The sequence below is a fragment of the Primulina eburnea genome, chromosome 5 (genome assembly GCF_022965805.1).
Source record: "Primulina eburnea isolate SZY01 chromosome 5, ASM2296580v1, whole genome shotgun sequence".
NCBI classification, from domain to species: domain Eukaryota; kingdom Viridiplantae; phylum Streptophyta; class Magnoliopsida; order Lamiales; family Gesneriaceae; genus Primulina; species Primulina eburnea.
In genome coordinates, this window is record NC_133105.1 from 8,699,759 (window position 1) to 8,721,020 (window position 21,262).

The 21,262-nt window shown below is 33.8% G+C and overlaps 2 protein-coding genes across 8 annotated transcripts; one reads left to right on the top strand and one right to left on the bottom strand.

Annotated features, from left to right (window-relative positions):
- Positions 1-4,442: 4,442 nt before the first annotated feature.
- On the top strand, positions 4,443-8,230 carry LOC140831723 (uncharacterized). 5 transcript variants are annotated; one of them, XM_073195473.1, is made up of 7 exons: positions 4,443-4,625; positions 5,193-5,394; positions 6,340-6,552; positions 6,657-6,749; positions 6,857-6,955; positions 7,037-7,331; positions 8,033-8,220. In XM_073195473.1, the coding sequence occupies exons 3-7, from the start codon at positions 6,394-6,396 to the stop codon at positions 8,047-8,049; spliced, it is 663 nt and encodes a 220-aa protein (XP_073051574.1). In that variant the 5' UTR covers positions 4,443-4,625; positions 5,193-5,394; positions 6,340-6,393; the 3' UTR covers positions 8,050-8,220. The 5 variants fall into 5 exon arrangements, with proteins under 5 accessions (XP_073051574.1, XP_073051571.1, XP_073051573.1 ...); XM_073195470.1 differs by lacking the exon at positions 5,193-5,394 and having other exon boundaries at positions 6,209-6,552; XM_073195472.1 differs by lacking the exon at positions 5,193-5,394.
- An 8,449-nt stretch (positions 8,231-16,679) lies between these two features.
- Positions 16,680-19,115, bottom strand: LOC140832904 (uncharacterized). 3 transcript variants are annotated; one of them, XM_073197187.1, is made up of 4 exons: positions 19,094-19,115; positions 17,682-18,348; positions 17,193-17,355; positions 16,687-17,094 (listed from the first exon to the last, which is right to left on the bottom strand). In XM_073197187.1, exons 2-4 carry the CDS (start codon positions 18,184-18,186, stop codon positions 17,091-17,093), a joined length of 672 nt encoding a protein of 223 aa, XP_073053288.1. In that variant the 5' UTR covers positions 18,187-18,348; positions 19,094-19,115; the 3' UTR covers positions 16,687-17,090. The 3 variants fall into 3 exon arrangements, with proteins under 3 accessions (XP_073053289.1, XP_073053288.1, XP_073053287.1); XM_073197186.1 differs by lacking the exon at positions 19,094-19,115 and adding an exon at positions 18,740-19,087; XM_073197188.1 differs by lacking the exons at positions 17,193-17,355; positions 19,094-19,115 and adding an exon at positions 18,740-19,087 and having other exon boundaries at positions 16,680-17,094.
- Positions 19,116-21,262: the final 2,147 nt, after the last annotated feature.

Here is a 21,262-nt window from a genome sequence, read left to right on the forward strand (position 1 = left end):
ATTTATAAATCTTAATGGACCTAATTTATTAACTAAAACTAGGGTTGATTAAGCCCATTAATTAAATAATTAAGAAGTCTTTTTGTTTTTTTTAAAATAACTAACCATAAACCCTAAAAACACACACACACTTTTCCAAAGGAGGTAATGGTCAAACAAGCAAGAACAGCGGCCAAAACTTGGAGTCTAAGCAAGGGAATTCCGATTTTTTCCTCCTTCGTTATTCGATGTTCTTCCTCATTCTTCCTTTCAACAACGATCACCCGACTCCTTTGCATCCTAAGGTGGGTGTTTGATGGGGTTTTGACGAGAAAAATGGGTACAAATCGTCCTCCGTTCATCACTGATGTTCCACCGCTTCAATATTCGTATTTTGAGCATTTTAAACGCAAAGACACGCTTCTAAACTTTCTTTTTGCACCATTCAAATTATAATATGTGTGTTTTATGTTTTGAAGCATGAAAATTGTATTGATCAAATTATATAACATTTTGGCGATTATTTTTAATGCTTTTGACATTTTTAAGTTTTTTGAGTCGGGTTATGATTTCTAAAAGGTACGCTGCTAATATGAGACATTTAAGTGATGGTTAAAGTGTCGATTAAGAGTAGGATGATGGTTGGTCATGTGCAAAACCAGCCGTTCTTGGTGCGATTGGCTAGGGGTGTGGCTGGACCAGGGGCTCGATCAGGCATGGTCAAGACCTTGTGAGGGCTGAGTCCTAGGGCTAGGAAGAGTCCTAGCATGGCTTGACTCGCTGATAAATGGATTAGGCATCCGCAAACCTAGGTAAATCGTGGAGGTTCACGGCTAGGCTGCAAGGTTTGGAGGGGCTGGTGCGCTGGTCTGGGCTGGTCGGTGAGGGTCCAAGAGGTTAGTCTAGGGTCTGGGTAAGGTCTAATCCAATGTGGCTCGAGGGTGGCTCGGGTTTTTGGAAGGCGTGGCTTAGGAAGGGATGAAGGGTTCGAAAATGGCTAGGAGAAGATAAGGTGCTCGAATCGTGGTCCACGAGGGTTGGATCGTTGTTCACAGGGGTATTTTAGGGATGAAAAGTCTAAGTTTAGAATTTTGAAGAAAATATTAAGTTTTGAATTAATTCGGGTATAAAACGCTTCACGGTTTAGTTATTATGCCATTAAATCGAAAGGCTCGAGTTTACATCTAAGAAAATATTAAAACTTGAATTTAATCTTATATGATGATTCAGAATATTTTCGAGTCAAGAAAAATAAGAAAAAGTCAAAATTAGGAAGTTCGAGGCTCAGGAGTAAAATGGTCATTTTACGTCCCGGGTTGTTTGAAAAGTCTTGTACATGCTAAATGATATTTTAGAATGTTTATGATGAAAATATGATATTTTTATGATATATGCAAATGCTGCACAATATCTCAAAATAGTATTTTTACGATTTTTGAAGGACACGATATTTTATAATAAAAAAGAAGGAAAAATATGTTGAGGGATGTGAACTGGCTGTGATACAGAGGATATGTGGGGGATCTGTTTTAAGAAGGAACGGTGAACATACAAATGAGAATATAGTGAGGGAAAGGTTCAGTTGGACTGGTTCAGTTTGGGCAATTAGTTGGCAGTTTCAGTTTGCGTTTCGATAGCTTTAGTTTTGGCTCGGTAACTGGTCAATTTTAAGCATGATCAGTTTTAGCTTTCTGCGCACTTATTTAAATTATTAGAAATACAATAATAAGTTTTGTTAACATTAAAATCAAGACTACGAATATGAAATGTTCTAACATATAGTCACTTTCAAATATCAAACTTCATACAAATGATATACAGTGATGAAAGGCTTTATGATTTAATGACTTATTTACGCTTAAATGTTTATTTTAAATAAAAGTATGATTTTTAAATGTATGTGCCTGTATACTCCTGAGGGACATTGTTTTCTACATTAACTTACGATTTAAAGTTTTAAACTAAAGTTTTGGAGGATTGTGCTAGTAAAGATTTTATGATTTGATTTGAAGTCTGACGTTGAGCTTTCTTTTAAGACGACTTACGTTTTGCGATTAACGATTTATGGTTTTTTATGCATTTAAAATCTTTAAATATCAGTTTTTATGTTTTGATGGTTTTGAAGTTAGAGGAAAATGTCTATAAAAAAAACCAGTATTATTTTAAAGTTAAAAAGGAAGGGAAGTTAGTATCAGAGACAATATTCCTGTAAGGGTTGTTTCACTGCCACTCGACAACCTCAAAAAAGTCAAGCCTCAAGCTCTGTGAGTATTTATTGTTTTGAATTAATTTATACGATGAAAATTTTTAAATGCCTTTATGATATTGAAATTTAGAGGTTTGATGTTGCCAAAGTGATATCTTTTATGTAGATTAGTTTATTTTGAAATATAAAAGGTTTTTTTGGTGTATGTAATTTGTATAAATATTGTTCAGCCCAAATGAATTTTAATATTTAATATCATTATATATGCACTTGTGGTGCTAAACATGTAATAGTTCGGTTGTGAATAATAAATTAGCCGAAATGAAGGTCGTTATTTGACATGATAGTTATTATCAGTGTTTGACTGCCACGCTAGGATATCACTTACAAATTAATATTTTGTCCAAAGATAAAACATTAATAGAGCGTTCGGTATCCTCTTATGTGATTTGTGTTATTTCAATTTATTGATTAATATATTTGGATATTTTGGTTTAGCATGGATATTGTGGTTTTTGTTTTCTCTGTTCAGATTCGATTCTTGTGAATATTCATTACAACATTAATTTTATCTCTATGTTAAATAACTCAAATTCTAAATCGTGGCAAGAGAATTTATTAATAGTTCTCGGAGTAATGGATTTAGACATGCGATAAGGTCGACTTTCCTCCCGTCATTACGGATACAAGTACCTCTGATTAAAATAGAGAGTTTGAAAGGTGGGAGAAGTCGAAACGCATGTGTGATGATCACGAAGAGTGTCATTCCATAAACATTCAGGGGTACAATGTCAAGCAGTATTGCTACGACTAAGGAATTCCTTAAAGACCTCGAAAAGAGGTCTGCTAAGAGTGAATGTATCAAATTGGTACACTCTTGGCAAGCCTTGTTTCAATGAGTTAAATGGATAAAAGCTACATATAGGTGTACATTCTGGAATATCTCATCTTGCTTCAAGGTTGAAAGAATTTAATCTTGACCTCTTTGAAAGCTTGTTGGTGCATTTAGTCTTGATATCTCTTCCTCCTCAGTTTAACCAGTTTAAGGTGAGCTATAACTGTCAAAAAAAGACTCGATCTTTGAATGAGACAATCTCACATTGTGTTTAGGAAGAGGAAAAGTTGAAGGAAAATAATATAGAAAGTGTTCATTATGCCTCTACCTCGAAAGACAAAGGAAGGATAAGAAAACTGTAGATACACATCATCTGAAGAAACAACAAAAAAATCCTATCATAGTTTATTTGAATTTCATATAATAGGATGCGTAACCATTTTGGCTTCCAAAAATATTTTTGTAAATAGAAAAAAATTGCAAGTAAAAGAATTAAAGAAAATTAACCAGCAAGAATCCAGCTAAGTCATGACACAAAAGACTGGATCATATATCTGAAAGGACAATAAGAAGACTTATGTCAGATAAAATTCTCGAGCCTTTAGATTACACAGCTTTTAATAATTTTGTTAATTGCATAAAGGAAAACAAACCAAAAAATGAGATCTGAAGCCAACATGTTTTCAGACGTTTTAGAAATTATACATACTAATATTTGTGATACATTCTTTAAGGCTTCATGGAATGGTCAACAGTATTTTATAACATTCATAGACGATTTTTTTCAAGATATAGCTTCATTTATCTCATTAGTAAAAATGCACAATCGTTGGATGTATTCAAAATTTATAAAGCTGAAGTTGAAAATCAATTTGGCTTAAAGGTTAAAAGCAAATAGATCTGACGGTGGTGGTGAATACTATGGTAGATATGGCGGTTTAGGCACTACAAGAAAAGTGATTTATAATGACAAAAAATTAATGAGGGTGTGAAAAATGGGTCACTAAAAACATAATTTTTGAAGTTTTTATGAGGGTAAAAAAAACCATTATTAAAGAGTTAAATTATTAGTGACGAATTCTCAATTTCATAGCTATAGATAACTAATCCCATCATTATATAAATACAAAAAAATCCCTCTCATAATTGCCTACATATTTTAGACGCCATGTATAAAATAATTTCCCTCCAATCACCACTACAGATTTTAAGCACCTAAATAATCCATTTTTATTTTTCATTATTAAAAATTTAAAAACATTGAGGTGGGAGGGTTCACACGTACACGTACAGATTAATTAAAAACATATTTTACCCCAAATACCTTTTACCCCAAATACAAATTAATTAAAAACTTCTTTTACCCCAAATACCTTTTACCCCAAATACAATTTTACCTTCAATTAATTTGTACGTGTAAACCCTCCCATCCCCTCTCCTCCGACTTCGATTTTTTTTCCACCTACAGATTTTTCTCGCCTCTCATAATCACTTATCTCTCATTCTCGGTGCTCTCTCATACTCGGTGTGACTGAGAGAAGGGGAATCCCAGTGGCGGCGTTTGTGGAAGGACGTATACGGTTGCCTCTCCCAGTGAAAAAAAAGGTGCGAATTTTTTCTGTTAGATCTGGTATTGTTGATGCTTCTGTTATTGTATATATCTGAACACGTTTCTCATTGATGTGTTAATGAATTTGGTGTTTGTATAATTTTAGATTTCTTTTAATCGGAGAATGGCGTAAGAATTGTGATTGTTACGTTCTTGCTTCTGAGATGAAAATTGGTATCGCTTTCCCATCGCCTCTCCAAAATCTGTAAATAGTTCGTATTAATTATTGTGAATTGGTATCCCTTTCCCATTGCCTCTCCAAAATCTGTAAATCTGTAAATTGTGATTGTTACGTTATTATATAAATATTACATTAATTATTTATAGATTAAACTATTGAGTATTGAGAACTAAAATAGTTCGTAATTTTTGTTTTTTTAAAAATAACGTAAAATTATTTGTTGATTTACTTCCCATACATGTGTACTAAATCCCCATGAATCCACATAAAATTTGTCGGCTCCACAGTCAACTTTATCTGTCATAAATAAATATATAGATTCACTCATCCTACTCTAACACAACATTAAACGATTTCTGCAAAATGTTATGATGGATTGTAGCAATAAGAAGAGCGAATCAAGAGGAATAAACACAAAAAAATTTGGGTGTTCGTCAAGAAAGTGAATGGGGCAGCGTGATTGCCATGGTATAATTTAACAATTTGAAGAAAAATGGTTAGAGGGACTTAGGCAGTGACTTCTTCTTCCACGCTACAACTTTCTCCGGCGTAGTACTTCATAACTTTCTTGGAAAGAGTTTGAGGTACACAATAAAACTTTATTTTGTGTTACTTTTAGTTTATGGTGTGGTTTATTTTTTAATTTGGTGAAAACATGGAAAGAGTTTACTGAATTAGACAAGCAACACATGTGGGATTCGGTGAAGGTAAAAGAATTACATTATTAATTTCAAGTGAATTTACTGTTAGCATAAAGATAATAACATATTCTAATATATTTTAACTTTTGGTAAATCAACCATTTGCAATTTATTTTGTGTTACTTTTAGTTTATGGTGTGGTTTATTTTTTAATTTGGTGATTTTTAATAAATTTGATACTTTTTAAGGCAGATCTAAATTTTTTATAAGCTAATGAATTGGTGCAATTGGAGATAGTGTGTTTGGAGTTTGGAGAAGAAAGCTTGATATGATTGAAGCTTTGATTTTGTTATGTAATTTGGGAAAAAAATATCCTCCATGATTATCCCCTTACTATGGTTTTGGTATGCATCTCTCGAGTGTCGGGCTGGATTTGATGGTTTGCTGATCTACATTGGTTTTATTTGATGATCTAATCGGATGAATAGTCTGCTTTATTTTTGCTTTTTTGGATTTTGCTATGTGGTTTATTTTTTTCTGTTTTTACATCGGACACTGGATAGTTGTATTAATCCTTTATTGACCAAAACTTGTTTTTGAGAATGGGATGTAGCATCTAATATTAATGTCAAATCACTTATGTTAAAAATGTGCTATTAGTGGGGAAAAGTTTGACATTTTACATTTTAGCCGCTGGGGAACAATCTGTTTGCAATTTTTTATTTGTATATGATTGAGATCTGTAAATTATTTTTAGGTCTTCGAAACATTATTGTCAAATACAAACACCTGCTTCATTCTCTACCATTTTTCATACTTGGTGGACGATTGAAATGGCTGAGGTACACTTTTGATAATAACTATTGTTGTATTATGATTATGTTGCAGGAATGCTTTTTCAGTCCTAATATAGAATTATATCGTGAGCATACTTTGGAGCACATGGGGGCTTTGTGGACAGCATGGAGGTCATCCTTGAATGTTGATTATGTGAGACCTTGCAAAACAAAAGCTGAAGTTCTAAAAAATGTGCCGCAAGGGTTTAATGCTAAAGAATGGGACTGGCTTGTAACTAATAAGTTCTTAACTGATGAGTTTCAGGTATAATAATACTGGTTCAGAGTGTAATAAAAAATATCTTCATTTTGCAGTTAAATCGCACTCATAGAACTGATGATTGTGATTTTGGTTTGTGATTTATGTAGAAAACCAGTAACCAGAATTCTACTAATCGGGTAAATGGAGTAATGCCTCATCGAACTGGAAGCAAGCCGCACAGACAACTGATATATGAAATGGTCATAAACATCTATATTAATTCTTATGTTTATTATTTATGATTTTTTTGCTTAATTAACACACACACACATATATACATATTATTAGCCTTTTATATATCTTTCAGGGAGGCAAGGATAATAACCCACCTGATATTGCAAAAATTTTCTATGAGACTCGACATAAAAGTGGAAAGCTTGTTGAGCCAGAAGCGCAAGAAAAATATGTAAATATCACTACTTAATCTTTTAACATAAATTTGTTGTTTATCATTTATTTGAATGACATGAGTGATGGACCTTTGTAGGATGAGATTGTGAAGACTGTTCAATCTAATGCATCACTCTCACATATTGAGGTTGTTGAAAAGTGTTTTGGACCACAGCGCCATAGTCATGTCTTTGGTTTTGGAGGTGGAATGAAAAGAAAACATTTTAATTGTTCACAAGCGGCTTATATAAAAGATCTTGAGGCTAAGCTCCATGAGAAGGAAGAAGAAAATAATAACCTTAAGAGACGCATGGATGGAATTGAAAGTAGATTATCCAAAATCGAAAATGAAAACCAAGAAACTTCATATGCACCTACAATGTTTGGTGAAGGTGTGTTGTGTTACCTTGAATTTTTACTACATATATTTTACTTCAGGTTTATACATTATTCTGCATTTATTCCTTTTTGGGAGTTTGCTAGTTATGTGTATTAGGCGTCTACCCATGATATAATGCCACTTTAACTTGTAAGATCAAAGGTTATCGATTTATTAGTTTCTCCCCATGATAAATGCCTCTTTGTGTATCTCCCTGTTTCTGGTAGACATTTTGATCCATTTTAGTGAATCCAACTTCTAATGAAACAACATCGTTTTGTCTTTTATGTGGGTTATTATTTGAGGATTGTTGTGCTAAAGAGTTGGAATCAAAGGATCATTTAAGCAACTCGAAATTGTGTTTGTGGCTTCTAAAAATTTTCTCAATAAAAAATTGTGCACTTGTTTAACATCAATATTTGAGGCTTCATGTGTTTGGTCTATCTGCATAATTTTCTGGTATTCGCTTTTTGTATGAGATTAATACTTTTGATAAGAGGTTTTTTTTTTTGGTATTTGGGATTTTGTGTTGACATGTATATAGATTTTATTTTTTAATTATTTAAAAATTCACTTCACATGTGTTTGACATAATATATCATTGTTTTATGGATATTTTGTTTACAAATTTCGACATCAAGATAGTTTTCACTCTTACTTTATGTTTGGTGTACATCTTTATTTTAATTTATTTTTTCTATTTTGGTTTTACAGATGACACGCTGCCTTAATCTGATGACGTGCTTCAAAGAAGAATTCAAGCATTGATTAGGAAATTAGTACATGATATTTTGAAGCATCTACTAAGTGATCACCATTTATGGTCCTCAAATATTTTTGTACTCCAAGGAGTAGATATTCTGTATATTTTGAATATATGAATAGATATGGATGCATTTGTTTATATAAAATCTTTTGTTCAAAAAAATTACTTGTTCCAGATTTCATATTTTTTTTATTAATGTTATCTTTTAATATAATGACCAATTAATATAAAATAATTATTATAAATTTCATCACAATTAAAAATATTTTTTAACGAGGGTAATTAATGATTTAATGAGAGGTAATTTCATAGTTAAATCGATTTTTAGTGAGGGGCTAATAACTAATAATTATAGTAAATTTTATCAATAAAATAACATATAGTGAGGGCTAAATAATGATATAATGAGGAGATATGTTGTCATTAAAATATTATTTAATGAGAGGAAAATGGTAGTATAATGACGAAAAATTTCGTCATTTTATTCATTTTAATGACGGTATAATTTCATCATTAAATATGTTAGAACAATAATGACGGGATGTCTTACCGTCATTAATTACTTTTACCTAGTAGGGCAATAATGAAGGTATATGACGGGAAATTTCCCGTCATTAAACGTTTTTTATGACATGTTTTGGACATTTATTGACGATATTTCCCGTCATTATAGATCAATTTTTTTGTAGTGAGGTTAACAACGTCCAGGTCCTTTCTCTAGATTCCTAGAGGAATGTGGTATCTTCCCACAATACACTATGATAGGTTCGTCTATTATGAATGGTGTTGCTGAAATAAGAAGCAGAACACTAAGGACATGATAAGTAGTATCATTATTCATTCTACATTACCAGAATCACTCTGGGGAGAGGTACTAAAGACCGCAACATATATCATTAACAACAAGATTTCAACTAAATTATTGACCAAAACCCATTATGAACTTGGCAAGGCAAAACGCCTAGTTTTAAGCATTTGCACTTTTGAGATATTTAGCTGAGACAAGACCTTATAAACCTAACAAAAAAACTGGACTCAAAGACGATAATTATTTAATTGGATAGTCTGAAAGATCAATGACGTACAAATTTTATGATCCCACAAGTAAGTTGACTTTGAGTCAGAAAATGTCTGATTCTTTTAATATATTGAGTTTTGGGGGAGATATAGTTAGAGTTATTGTCTTTGAAAATGAATACGTTGATATCCTCATAAGTATTTTGGACATTGATTAGGATCATATTCATGACCTTGACTAAGACACAATACACCAAGATAATATTAGAGATCTTCCCATTCCAAATGAACAAATTCAAGCATCTCCAGAACCTAACATTAAGAAGATCCCCAAGAGAGCAGAGAAATGCAATTTCAGATGATTACATTGTATTTCTTCGAGAACTTGAGCAAACATTAAAATGATGGAGGATGATCATATCATCTTTCGTCAAGCGATGGAAAGTTCTAACTCTCAAAAGTTAAATGATGCCATGAATGAGGAGATAAAGTCCGTGAAGGACAATGACGTATGGAATATTATCCTATTGCTTAAAGGTGCCAAGCCCATTTGTTGCCAAATGGATATTTCAAACCAAGAGGGATTCGGAAGACAATGTGGAAAGATATAAAGCTCATCTTGTCGCTAAAGGTTTTATACATAAAGAAGAAATCGATTATAAAGAGACTTTTTTTTAAGAATTATAATGGCTTTGGTGGTGCATTTCGATTTTGAGCTTCATCAGATGGATGTAAAAACTATGTTTCTCAATGGTGAAATTGATTAAACGATTTAAATGGTGCTGCTAGAAAATTTTGTGTTCAAAGACACAAATAATATAGTTCGTAAACTCAAGAAATTCGTCTATAAACTCAAGCATACATCTCGGCAATGGTATTTCAACTTTCATCAAATGATCATCTCATTTGGTTTTGAGACGAATTTGGTCGATGATTGTGTATATCATAAGTTCAATGGGAGCAATCATATTTTTCTGGACTTATATGTTGATGACATCCTACATGCTAGCAACGATATAGAGCTATTGCATGACACCAAGAAATTTCTAGCTAATAATTTTGAGATGAAAGATCTCGGTGTTGCATATTTTGTAGTGAATATCGAGAACATTGGGACTGTTCTCGAGGTATTCTTCAATTATTACAGGAATACTATATCGAGAATGTTCTCAAGCGATATAAGATGCAAGACTGTAAACCAACGGATAGTCTTGTGGCTAAGAGAGATTATTTTAGTCTCAAACAGTGCCCCGGGAATGATTTTGAGGAAAAAGAAATGCAGAAGATACCCTAGGCATCTGCAGTCGGGAATCTGATGTATGCTCAGGTTCGTTCATGTCCGGATATTGCATTCGTCACAGGATGTTGGGCGGATATCTAAGTAATTCAAGATTGAAACATTGGAAAGAAGTCAAAAAAATTTTACGGTACCTACAGAAAACAAAAAATTACATGCTCATATATCGGAGGTTGAATCAGCTTGAGGTCATTGGGTATACTGACTCCGATTTTTCAGGATGCCAAGATAGTATGAAACTACATCGGGTTACATATATCTCCTTGGTGGAGGTGTCATTTCCTGGAAGAATGCTAAACAGTTTCTTATAGCCTGTAAAATCCCGGATTTTTATTTTATCATGAAAATATTTTGTATCAAGATTTTCGAGATTTTCAGGATTTGTGATTTTTGGAATTCAAGAATAATATCGTGTGTATTTGTTTCAGAATTTGAGATAGATAGAATTTTACCGGATAAAGATTTAAACGAGGAGATGACTTAATCTTAGAACTAAAATTCTTGAGGATTGTAGCATGAGATTTTCGAAAATATTGGGATAAATACTAGGGAATTTTCGAAAATCATAGATAAGGGAAAAGTCTACACGATAAAATGCAGCCTTGGGAAAAATTTAAAAGTTCAGCTACCAGGATTTTAGGAAAAATAATCCAAATATTATTTGTGGAAAAATACCAATAATTTCGGATTTAAGTAAGCAAATTTGTGGGATTTTAGAAATATAATTTTTATTATTTTAGGAAGTCAAAAATATACCGAATATTGGGAATTAGACACAAAAGTCGAAATTTCACAGACTGGGCAAGGCTTAATTTCGAAAATTAGCTTGGATATAGATATATATTTTCGAAATTTAGGATAAGAATAATAAAGATTTGATCACGATTTAGATATAGATTTGATCACGATTTTAGATGAGGATTTGATTCAGAATCAACGCGATTTGATACACGATCAGGATAGCAGCCAACCCCTATAAATAGGAGGGCATGGATCTCGAAAATTCACACCACTTTTCTCTCAAATTTTCGAGAAACACACCTAGTTTTCTTAGGATTTTTTTCGTGCACGGCGAAGCGCTGCCGCAGTCCAGCCACCGGAGTTTTACGTTTTTCTTCAAGAAGCTTAAGGTAAGTGGGCTTGTTTTAAATTGTTGCATTTTTCGGTGCATGTATTTCGGTGCATGTAATTTTCGGTTTTATTAAATTTCGGTCGAGTACAACTCTTTTCTACCCCTTCTGGTTATGATTTGTGCATAAGTTTTATGTTGACACTGTGAGGATCCAACTGGATATGGGAGGGAATCCCAACTATGACATGACCCTCATACGGTGGGGATATAACCGATTCGGCCTCGCCCCCTTAGAGGAATAAAAATTAGGGACTGACGTCAGTAAACCATTGAAAGTAGAGGAATCTCAGTGTCAGGTCAAGAATACGAACGTGGTATGAGTCAAAATATGCATGGTGTGTGTGTATGTATTTCGAATTTTATGCATGTTGTTATGTACTCGAACGGCCCCCACTTGCTGAGTATTTCCCCAAAATACTCACCCCCCTTACACCTCCCCAGATAAAACTGAAGATAAATCAGAGGAACAGGTCGAGGAAGAAGAGTCGAACCAGTTTTGGGGCTGGTGAAATTATTTAAATATCGAGAATTATGCTGCAAGATTTAAAATTTTAGTAGGTTTATTTTAATTGTAAACGCTTCCGCAATTTATTCAATTTATTCCGTTGTAAAGACAATGATTATTTTTTTGGCGAATTTATGAAATAAACTGGTTTCGGTTTATACTGTGCTACGAGGCTTGTCGTTTTTCGATTTTGTGATTGATGAGCGACGCCGGTGTCTAACCCCGGTCTCGGGGCGTGACATTTTAGTGGTATCAGAGCCGCCAGGTTCATAATCCGAGTGGGAAAAATCGAAAAATCGAGTTTAAAAAAAAAAAAAAAATCGAATTTCGAAAAAAAAAAAAAAATTCTGAAAATTCGGCCAAACAGCCCCTACGCGCGCCGCCACGTTTTCCTCCGATTTCGGCCGATTCCTGTAGTGTTTCTTCGATCCGCGACCATTTCCAGAATCGTCTTGAAGAGACGAACAAAAGCCCTCAATCAATTTTAGATATTTTATTCGGGGGAAGCCGTAATTTCAGATTTAAGAATTTGGGCATAAACCCTAAAATTCTGAAAATAATTTCGTCCAATTACCCTAATAATCCTACTCCGATTTTAAATTAATTTTACCCAAACGATACGCAATCCATGGGTAACGTTTAGCTTCAATCAATTTCGGAATCTGATCAACCGATCGTAAACACCCAAATTCGAGTTTAGTTAGCGAGTTGCGCGATTTCTCTGGCGAAATTAGGTAACTTCCCGACCGATTCTGGCCGTGCCATCACCGGTTCCGTGACCCTTACCCTGTCGCCGACATGTGCCTTTACTCCGACCGTACTCCGGCGAGTCAACCCGGCCGAGTCAACGAGTCAACCCGCCAGCATGTTTTCTTCGATTTTTTTCGTAGGAAACTCCGAATTCGGTTCTGTCAATTGTTCTGGAACCCTCTCGACGTAGTCTTTCAATCCATATGTTAATCCCTAGACTTCTATTTTTGGTAAATATCTCGAAAAAAATTTCGTTCAACGCGTTTCTTGTAGTGCTTATCGGATTTTTATGGAATTTTATTAAGGAAACTATTCGTATTGACCTATATTGTTGGGATTGTACTTATCTGAGATAATTTGATTTAAGTTTCCGACGTAAGGTGAGATATTTGATTTGGGACAATAAATTATTTATGGGATGAAGAAAAAAAAAACTAATATGTGAAAATCCGATATAAGAGTTATAATAAGTTTTGTATATCCAAGATGGAAGTTGATTTTGGGCAATAGTTAAATGTGTAAACGTTAAGTTGGGGTCTTAAGAATGCTAAGCGTTAACTTTAAATATGCATGATTTTGGGTTATCTTGTTTAAATGAATTGGGAGACAATATCTTAAGGTTTAGTAATTTATATTACTTTGGGATAACCAGTAGATTACGACCTTATGTAAAATAATTTACGAGATATTGTTTGGTATTGAGGAAAAAGACAGTATAATAAGCTTTGAATTTTGTTACGGTACTAAGAATAATTAAAGGAGAAAGACATTCAGTAGAAATAGTTGTGGTAGATCTCTCTAAGCTAATGGTCTCGAGGAAAGTAAGGTTTAGTGCAAGTAAGATTTAGAACAAGAATTAATTGAGGATTTATTTCATTTGTTCGAGGTTGAATAAGATTTTATGACGATTGAGTTATAATTTTTGGGATTTAAATCAATAGAGTATAGATTGATATTGAGTTAAGTTCCAAGATTTTATATAGGTTTTAAGTTTTGAGATAATAATTGTGATAATTTCAAGATAAAATAAAATCATCATTTATTCGCATATATTCCGTGCCGACTTGATTCCAAGTACTTTGGTAGATTTCAATATCATCGTATGGATGGTTTGGTAATCTAAGAGCAGTGCAATAGCAGATTGCCGAAGTAAGAATTTCAAAATCCAAACCGTGAACCAAGAAAAAATCAGGTATCATGGCAATGCCAAGAGACATAAATATATTTTTCTGCTTCCGAGACTTGGAAAGCCATAAAAAAAAAAAAATCAGGCAAAGAAGTTACCTAGAAATGGTGAACGAAGTGCAGGAAGAAATTGAGCTCAAGCTGGAAGATACCCTAATGATGCGAGAATTCCAGAACGTTTTTTTGGAAGAATTCTCGGGATAGTCTCGGACCACGAGGTTGAGTTCAAAATCAATGTGGTTCTCAGTGCTGCACCAATTTCAATAGCACCATACCGAATGATGCCAGCCGAACTCAAGGAATTAAAAGAACAACTCCAAGAATTGCTAGATAAAAGGCAAATTCGACCGAGTGTGTCCCCCTGGGGAGCTCCAGTACTCTTCGTAAAGAAGAAAGACGGTAGTATGAGATTGTGCATCGACTACAGAGAATTGAACAAGATCACAATCAAGAACAGGTACCCTCTACCTCGGATAGACGACCTGTTTGATCAGCTTAAAGGAGCCGCCATATTTTCTAAATTGGATCTGAGGACTGGATACCACCAACTGAAGGTCAAAGCTGAAGATATCTCCAAAACAGCTTTTCGGACAAGATATGGGCATTATGAGTTCACAGTGATGCCTTTTGGGTTGACCAATGCACCTGCGGCCTTTATGGACCTAATGAACAGAGTGTTCAAACCATTTCTGGACAGGTTCGTAGTGGTATTTATTGACGACATCCCCAAATACTCACCCCTTACAACCTTCCCAGATAAATCCGAAGATAAATCAGAGGAACAGGTCGACGAAGAAGAGTCGAACCAGTTTTGGGGCTGGTGAAATTATTTAAATATCGAGAATTATGCTGCAAGATTTAAAATTTTAGTAGGTTTATTTTAATTGTAAACGCTTCCGCAATTTATTCAATTTATTCCGTTGTAAAGACAATGATTATTTTTTGGCGAATTTATGAAATAAACTGGTTTCGGTTTATACTGTGCTACGAGGCTTGTCGTTTTTTCGATTTTGTGATTGATGAGCGACGCCGGTGTCTAACCCCGGTCTCGGGGCGTGACATAGCCTCTTCCACCATGACAGTCGAGTTTATAATGTGTTATGAGGCATTCAATCATAGGATGTGGCTGTAAAATTTTGTAACGGGACTATGCATTGTTGATGGCTTTGAAATGCTACTAAGATTAAATTGTTATAATAAATATGCGGTCATGTATTCTAATAACAACAGGAGCTTGACGAAGTCAAAACATATTGAAATCAAGTTTCTGGTTGTCAAAGAAAGAATCCAGAGTGACAAGTTTTCTATTGAACATATCAGTACAAACTCAATAGTTGCGGATCAAATTACTAAGGGACTACCACCTAAACACTTCCGCTTAAAGTTTTCAGTCAAATTCTTAATTATATAGTATGATTAAAATGTGGTTATATAGATTTTCTCCAACATATATGATATAGTGATGATACATCAATATATGTTGTAGATAACATAATTATGATTTGTACTCTAATCTTTAGTAGAGCTCGAGCAAACATAAAATGAAACAGAGATACATAATGCTCATCTTTCGCAGAGTGCTCTAGTTTTCCTAGTTCTTGAAACTTCAAGGGTTCTTACATGTAATTAGACCAAACTCTACTGGATGCATACAAAATTTACAAGAAGAAGGCACTCAGATAACTGCATTTTGGCTTAAGAAATATGTAGCAAAAAGTATTTAAACACACATAAGAATAAAACCACGCAGCCTAACCAAATGTATTCTCAATCAAAGGCAACAACGAGAAAAGTTTGAAAAGAAATTATCAAGAAAGGGAAGGGAGTTGTGCTCCTCAGTCTGCAACTTCAAATACAATTTGGGCACACTTAATGGCAAAACGCAGGAGAGTTTCGACGATTATTTACTTGATCCTATGGTATTCATCACCGTGCAAGGCCATCTTACACGCCATTTTTTGCAATTTTTCCTCCCCAGTCCGAAGAAATCTCACCAACAATTTATTATTATTATTATTATTATTAACATGGTTGTGTGTGTGTGTGTGTGTGTGTACATGGTTTAGATATATGGTTATAATCTTGTGGCTTGTGCTGACAACTAATATTGGGTTACATATTTATTGAAATTCCAGCTTCTGGCGGGACTCCTAGGCGTCAAAGCAGGCCAAGATGCAGTCCTTCAGGATTGGAATAAGCTTGGAATTTACAAATAAAATCTCAAACCTGAGGAATATGCTTGGAAATCAAGGATTGAAAGATGAAGGTCTCATCGCTCACCCCAGCCAAGGTCCAGAGGGGAAAAGTTCAGGTGATGTGTTATCAGGCGATCAAGACTCATTGGCATTTGACATAACACACGAGGAAATACTTGGGATTGTGTGTGGAAGTGGGAAGGAGACTGAGCCTGGTGGTCTACCCCAATGAAGCTGATGGTGAGGTAGCTAAGTCATACTTGAAATTGAGTTGCATATAATTTTTTTTTTTTTTACGCGAAGATGGTGATGTATTCGGACATATACTGAAACCTTTAGAATGTATGTATAATAATTCTGAGTTTTTAACCAGCAATAATAAAGAGCTAGAAACGCACTAATAAAGTGCCTTTCAGATTATGACATTCTAGTTTCTCAATATTAAACTCAGTTTATGACTTGTCACCAAACCTTTCACAGTTCTAATTTTTCAAACTTAAGACCAACCTTTATTGAACTGAATTCTGGCATATCAAATAACACCACTAAAGTATTTCAAAAAAAACACAAGATCGCAATCACATTCAATAATAATATTGATTCAAGACGCTCAATTCTTAATATGAAACAAGGCACACGCTCAACCTAACAAAATGTACTCTCAATCAAAATGACGACATACAAGGAGCAAAAACTCGGACAAAAGAGCATCCAGAAAGAAAAGGGAAAGAAGCTTCTTCCCATCTGCAACTTCAAATACAATTTTGGAATACTAGTGGCAAAACGCAGCAGAGATTGGACAATAATTTCTGCCACCCTTCAGTAGTTTTCGGTTCAGAGAGAAATTTTTAGACACAGTTTACTTATCTTTCCCCAAGAAACTCTTTTCCTCTTCCCTGCAGTCTGAACCAGGCACCAGTTCCATTTAACTGCAAAACCAAGAAAATGGAAGCTCGATCACTGAGGCCAAGAGTTGGTTATCCATTAATATAATAATTAAGACAGAGAAATTAGAAAGATGACATACGAGGGAGATCCAGCGCTCAACAAGGGTGCGTTACTCATGGATAAATTTTGCCGGTTTTGAAATTGAACCACGATATTATTTCCACTTATTTCACTATTTGATTCAGAAGATCCATGGATGTTAATGGTGGTGTTCTTCGGGTGCATTCCTGAAGAATGGCATCCTAATGAAATACAATAGAGAATCAAGTAAGTATTCCGATAGCCACGATTCTGATGGTAAAATCTAGCAAGATTGCTTCCTTTTTCATCTCACTCGTGCATCAAGTTATATGTGTATTAATCTTTAGTTATCTTTAGCAAGGAGATGAAAAAGACACATAAATTGGATTGTTTTAAGCTAATTGTAAAAACAATACCCTTTTCAACGAGTCACAGCATGAGCCCCGACCAAGAAAGTGATATTGATTATAACTATATTGCTACAGAGGAATCAAATTCAGTAAATATCAATAACGAAAATAATAGCTTGAAATAAGATAAACGTTACCTTTAACAATGATGACAATACAAAACAAAACGGTGAACAATAAAGCAACCAAATTGCCATTCGATGATGCAGATGCCGATGATGAAGCTTTTGCCGCTTTCATTTTCTTCAACACCTTCATTCGTTCCATCCTAGCACGTTTTATCATGGCAAGTTCCGCCATCTCTGTAATAAGCTTCTGGTCAGCTGCATCAAGCGACGATCTCGGTGGACGTGGAGGTTTAGGAGGCTTTTTAGCACTCGTTGACTTACGACTATCTTTCTTCGCACTCTTGCCCAAATCTGAAGAAATCTCACTAACATTTTTCACATTTATGGGCAGGCTCACCGAAATTTCGCCATCCACCGAGTCATTTACAACCATCGGCATACCACAAACTGTGAAAGATACCACATTTTCAAGTTGGCCATCCAAAATTTCAAGACTCATTACTTCTTTGCTTGAATTTACACAGGTCTCAATATCAATCACAATGTCTCTCTCTTTTGCAGAAGTAAGATCCATTTTACGACTTTTATTCCTTCGATTCGAGCAAATACAAATTCAAATTCAACCAAATAACCATTTAGCCAAAATTACTTAGAATACACAGATTCAAGCACAGGAACATAAAAAGTAATCCGAAGTCATTTCTTCGAACTGCCCCATAAACTTTCCAACATAGTCCTGCGTGCAATAGGCGAAAAAAGTCAAACAAAGAGGAAAATGACAAGTAAAACTTCAAGAACACACCATGAATAGTGAATCACAAAAAAAAAAAAAAGAATACTACAAACACCAGACCGAGCAGATAAATATGAAAATAAAGACGATAAATTCGATTCTTCAAATAAGTGCATTTGGCGCAAAAAGAGAGAACGACCTTTACACTCGATAATTGATACAGAGAAGGAAAGCAAATGGCAGTCAAACATGTATTACAGCAACACAACATCAAAATAAACGATAAGGGTAACCATGAACCCACCAAAATAGACAAAAAAATGCATCAACAAGCAACAAAATACACAATTAATTGCATAAACAAATAAGCTCCAACCACAAAAAAAGTAAATACCTTTACTTAAAGAGCAAGAATCCCAGATCCAATAACGCAAGAAACATCAGATTCCACTACAAAACATAAATTAAAACTTGAAATGGGATATCCAAGATCCAATCTTTTACCCTCCCCTCGACTTTTAAGTTGCAGCATTGACTATATACACAGCGGAGGAGAGAGAGAACTTGGGATAAGCGCACGAGGTTTCGGGCCTCCCAGAAGAACGAGGGAAGTGGTGATTTTAATGTTAATTTATTCCATGGAATACAAATATTATTGGTATAATTAGTACAACACATCGAATCTATCTATTATCAATCATTTTTATACAAAAGAAACAAAGAAATGAGGCTTGAGATAGAGAGTGACAGGTGATTAGGTGAAGAATCATGGAGAGCTGAAACTAAAGATTTTGAACTGCCCATGTGTCCTATTTTCTTGGTAAACTCATATCTCCACCGACACACTGACGCCACACAGTGGATCTGTCTACGGCCCAAATTAGTGGGACATGGCCCAGCCCATTAATAGCCCTGGGACAGCCCATTTAAGGATCGGTCCCAATGTGCCTGTGCTCGGTATCTGGTCCGTCGATGGGTTCCATTATCCAACGGTTAAGATTTTTTTACAATTTCTTTAATTGTGGAAGATACTGTTAGAATTGAGTCTGAAACCAAAATCTCTTCTCAAGCTTGGATTTCCTTGACAGATAGACTATGAGCTATCGACAGATTATATACTAGAATTTATCATTTGCCTTCGAATAAGTGCTTATGTAAATCTTTATATTTTTGTGTTGATTTGAAATATGTCAAATGTGTGAGATTATGGTGATTATATACTATAATAATTCTTGTATTTTTAAAAATATGGTACTTTATCTTTTTTTTAAGATTATGGTGATTTTGTTAGCATATTTCGACACTATTGAAAAAAAGACAAAAATTGTGTGAGACGGTCTCACGGGTCGTATTTTGTGAGACTGATCTTTTATTTAGGTCATCCGTGAAAAAGTATTACTTTTTATGTTTCGAGTATTACCTCGTCTCACAATAGACCTCCTATTCATGAAAAAATTCTATTTCACCTATTTACTACATTATATCACTGTGAAAGTAATAACATGAAAATTGTATTTTTTTTATGTCTAAAAGATTATTTCTCACTTAAATATTATCATTTTTGTTGTTATAATTGAAGAAATATTGTGTAATTTATGTTGATTTGAGTGAAAGTATTATTTTTATATAAAAATTATATTGTGTAATATATGTTGGTTTCAATAAAAATGTATTTTTTATGTCAAAAATTTTATTTTTTATTGTACGTATGAAGTTGATCAACCAATTTCATGAATATAAATTTGTAAAATCGTTCTTGAACTGCAAAGTTTAGTGTTACCAGGAATTAAAGAAGGCTAATTCTTGCAGTATTGGTGGAAAGCTGTTTGGACCCTTTTTTTATAATTAAAAATTATGATTATACTAGCCCCCAATACTCTAGCAACATGTTATGCTTATAATATGAAAGTGCGTGTGGATGATTAACTGGTGAAAAATGGTTACAAGATTTAAATAATATTCAAAGATCATCATGTTTATGAGTATTTATCAATTTAAACAGATAAAAAAACAAGAGATAAAAGTATCATAAATCAGATATATTCAATTTCTATCCAAATGACATATTTTTCAATTAGTTTATTACATGATTTCGACATCACGACAACTCTCTCAAATCATAGATATATTAATTCTCTTTAAAAACAAATATATTGTTTTCATATGATTATCAATCACAAAGAAAACAATAAAAATAAATTAACATAAAAATAGATTTTACTATTGCACAAACCACAATTTACTTAAGTTGAGTACACATAATGACAAATGATTATCAACTAAAATTATCTTAATTAACAAAAATTATCAAATGTGTTAAAAAAAACACTTATAAAATTGTATTTAAATTTGATACGCATCTCCTTGGACTCGTGGACCTAACAATCCGACTCATTAGCACTCAAATAAGTAAACTCTGCACAATCACGAGTACAAGAAAATAAAATTATGTTTTGAATAATAACAATATCTTTTGTCCTAAAAATAAAATTTGGTACGTACGTACGTACTAGAAGATTTGACTAGCTATATTTTAGGTCTTGGTGCTCCAACATTTAAATGGTGTAATCTTACTTCATATTCATCTTCGACATATCAAAACAAATGGTTAAGTTAATGTACTATAGAAGTCAGTTATAACATCTAATAAACTAATGTCAAATTCGTTACTTATTTTCCCATTTCAAACATAATTGCTATGCATAAAAAGTGGGATGTTTTTGCCTATACAAACTGAGTATTCATAAGGACTCGAAAGTTTCCTAGATTTTTCATTTTCTAATGCAAGTATAAATGGGAAGGATTGCATGTCCTTGTGTTTCCAAGATTTTGCATTTTCTGTCCAATATATGCATGCATTTATATTTGGTCAATATAGTTTACTAGTAATGATCATTGGATTTGCTAAATGTGTTAG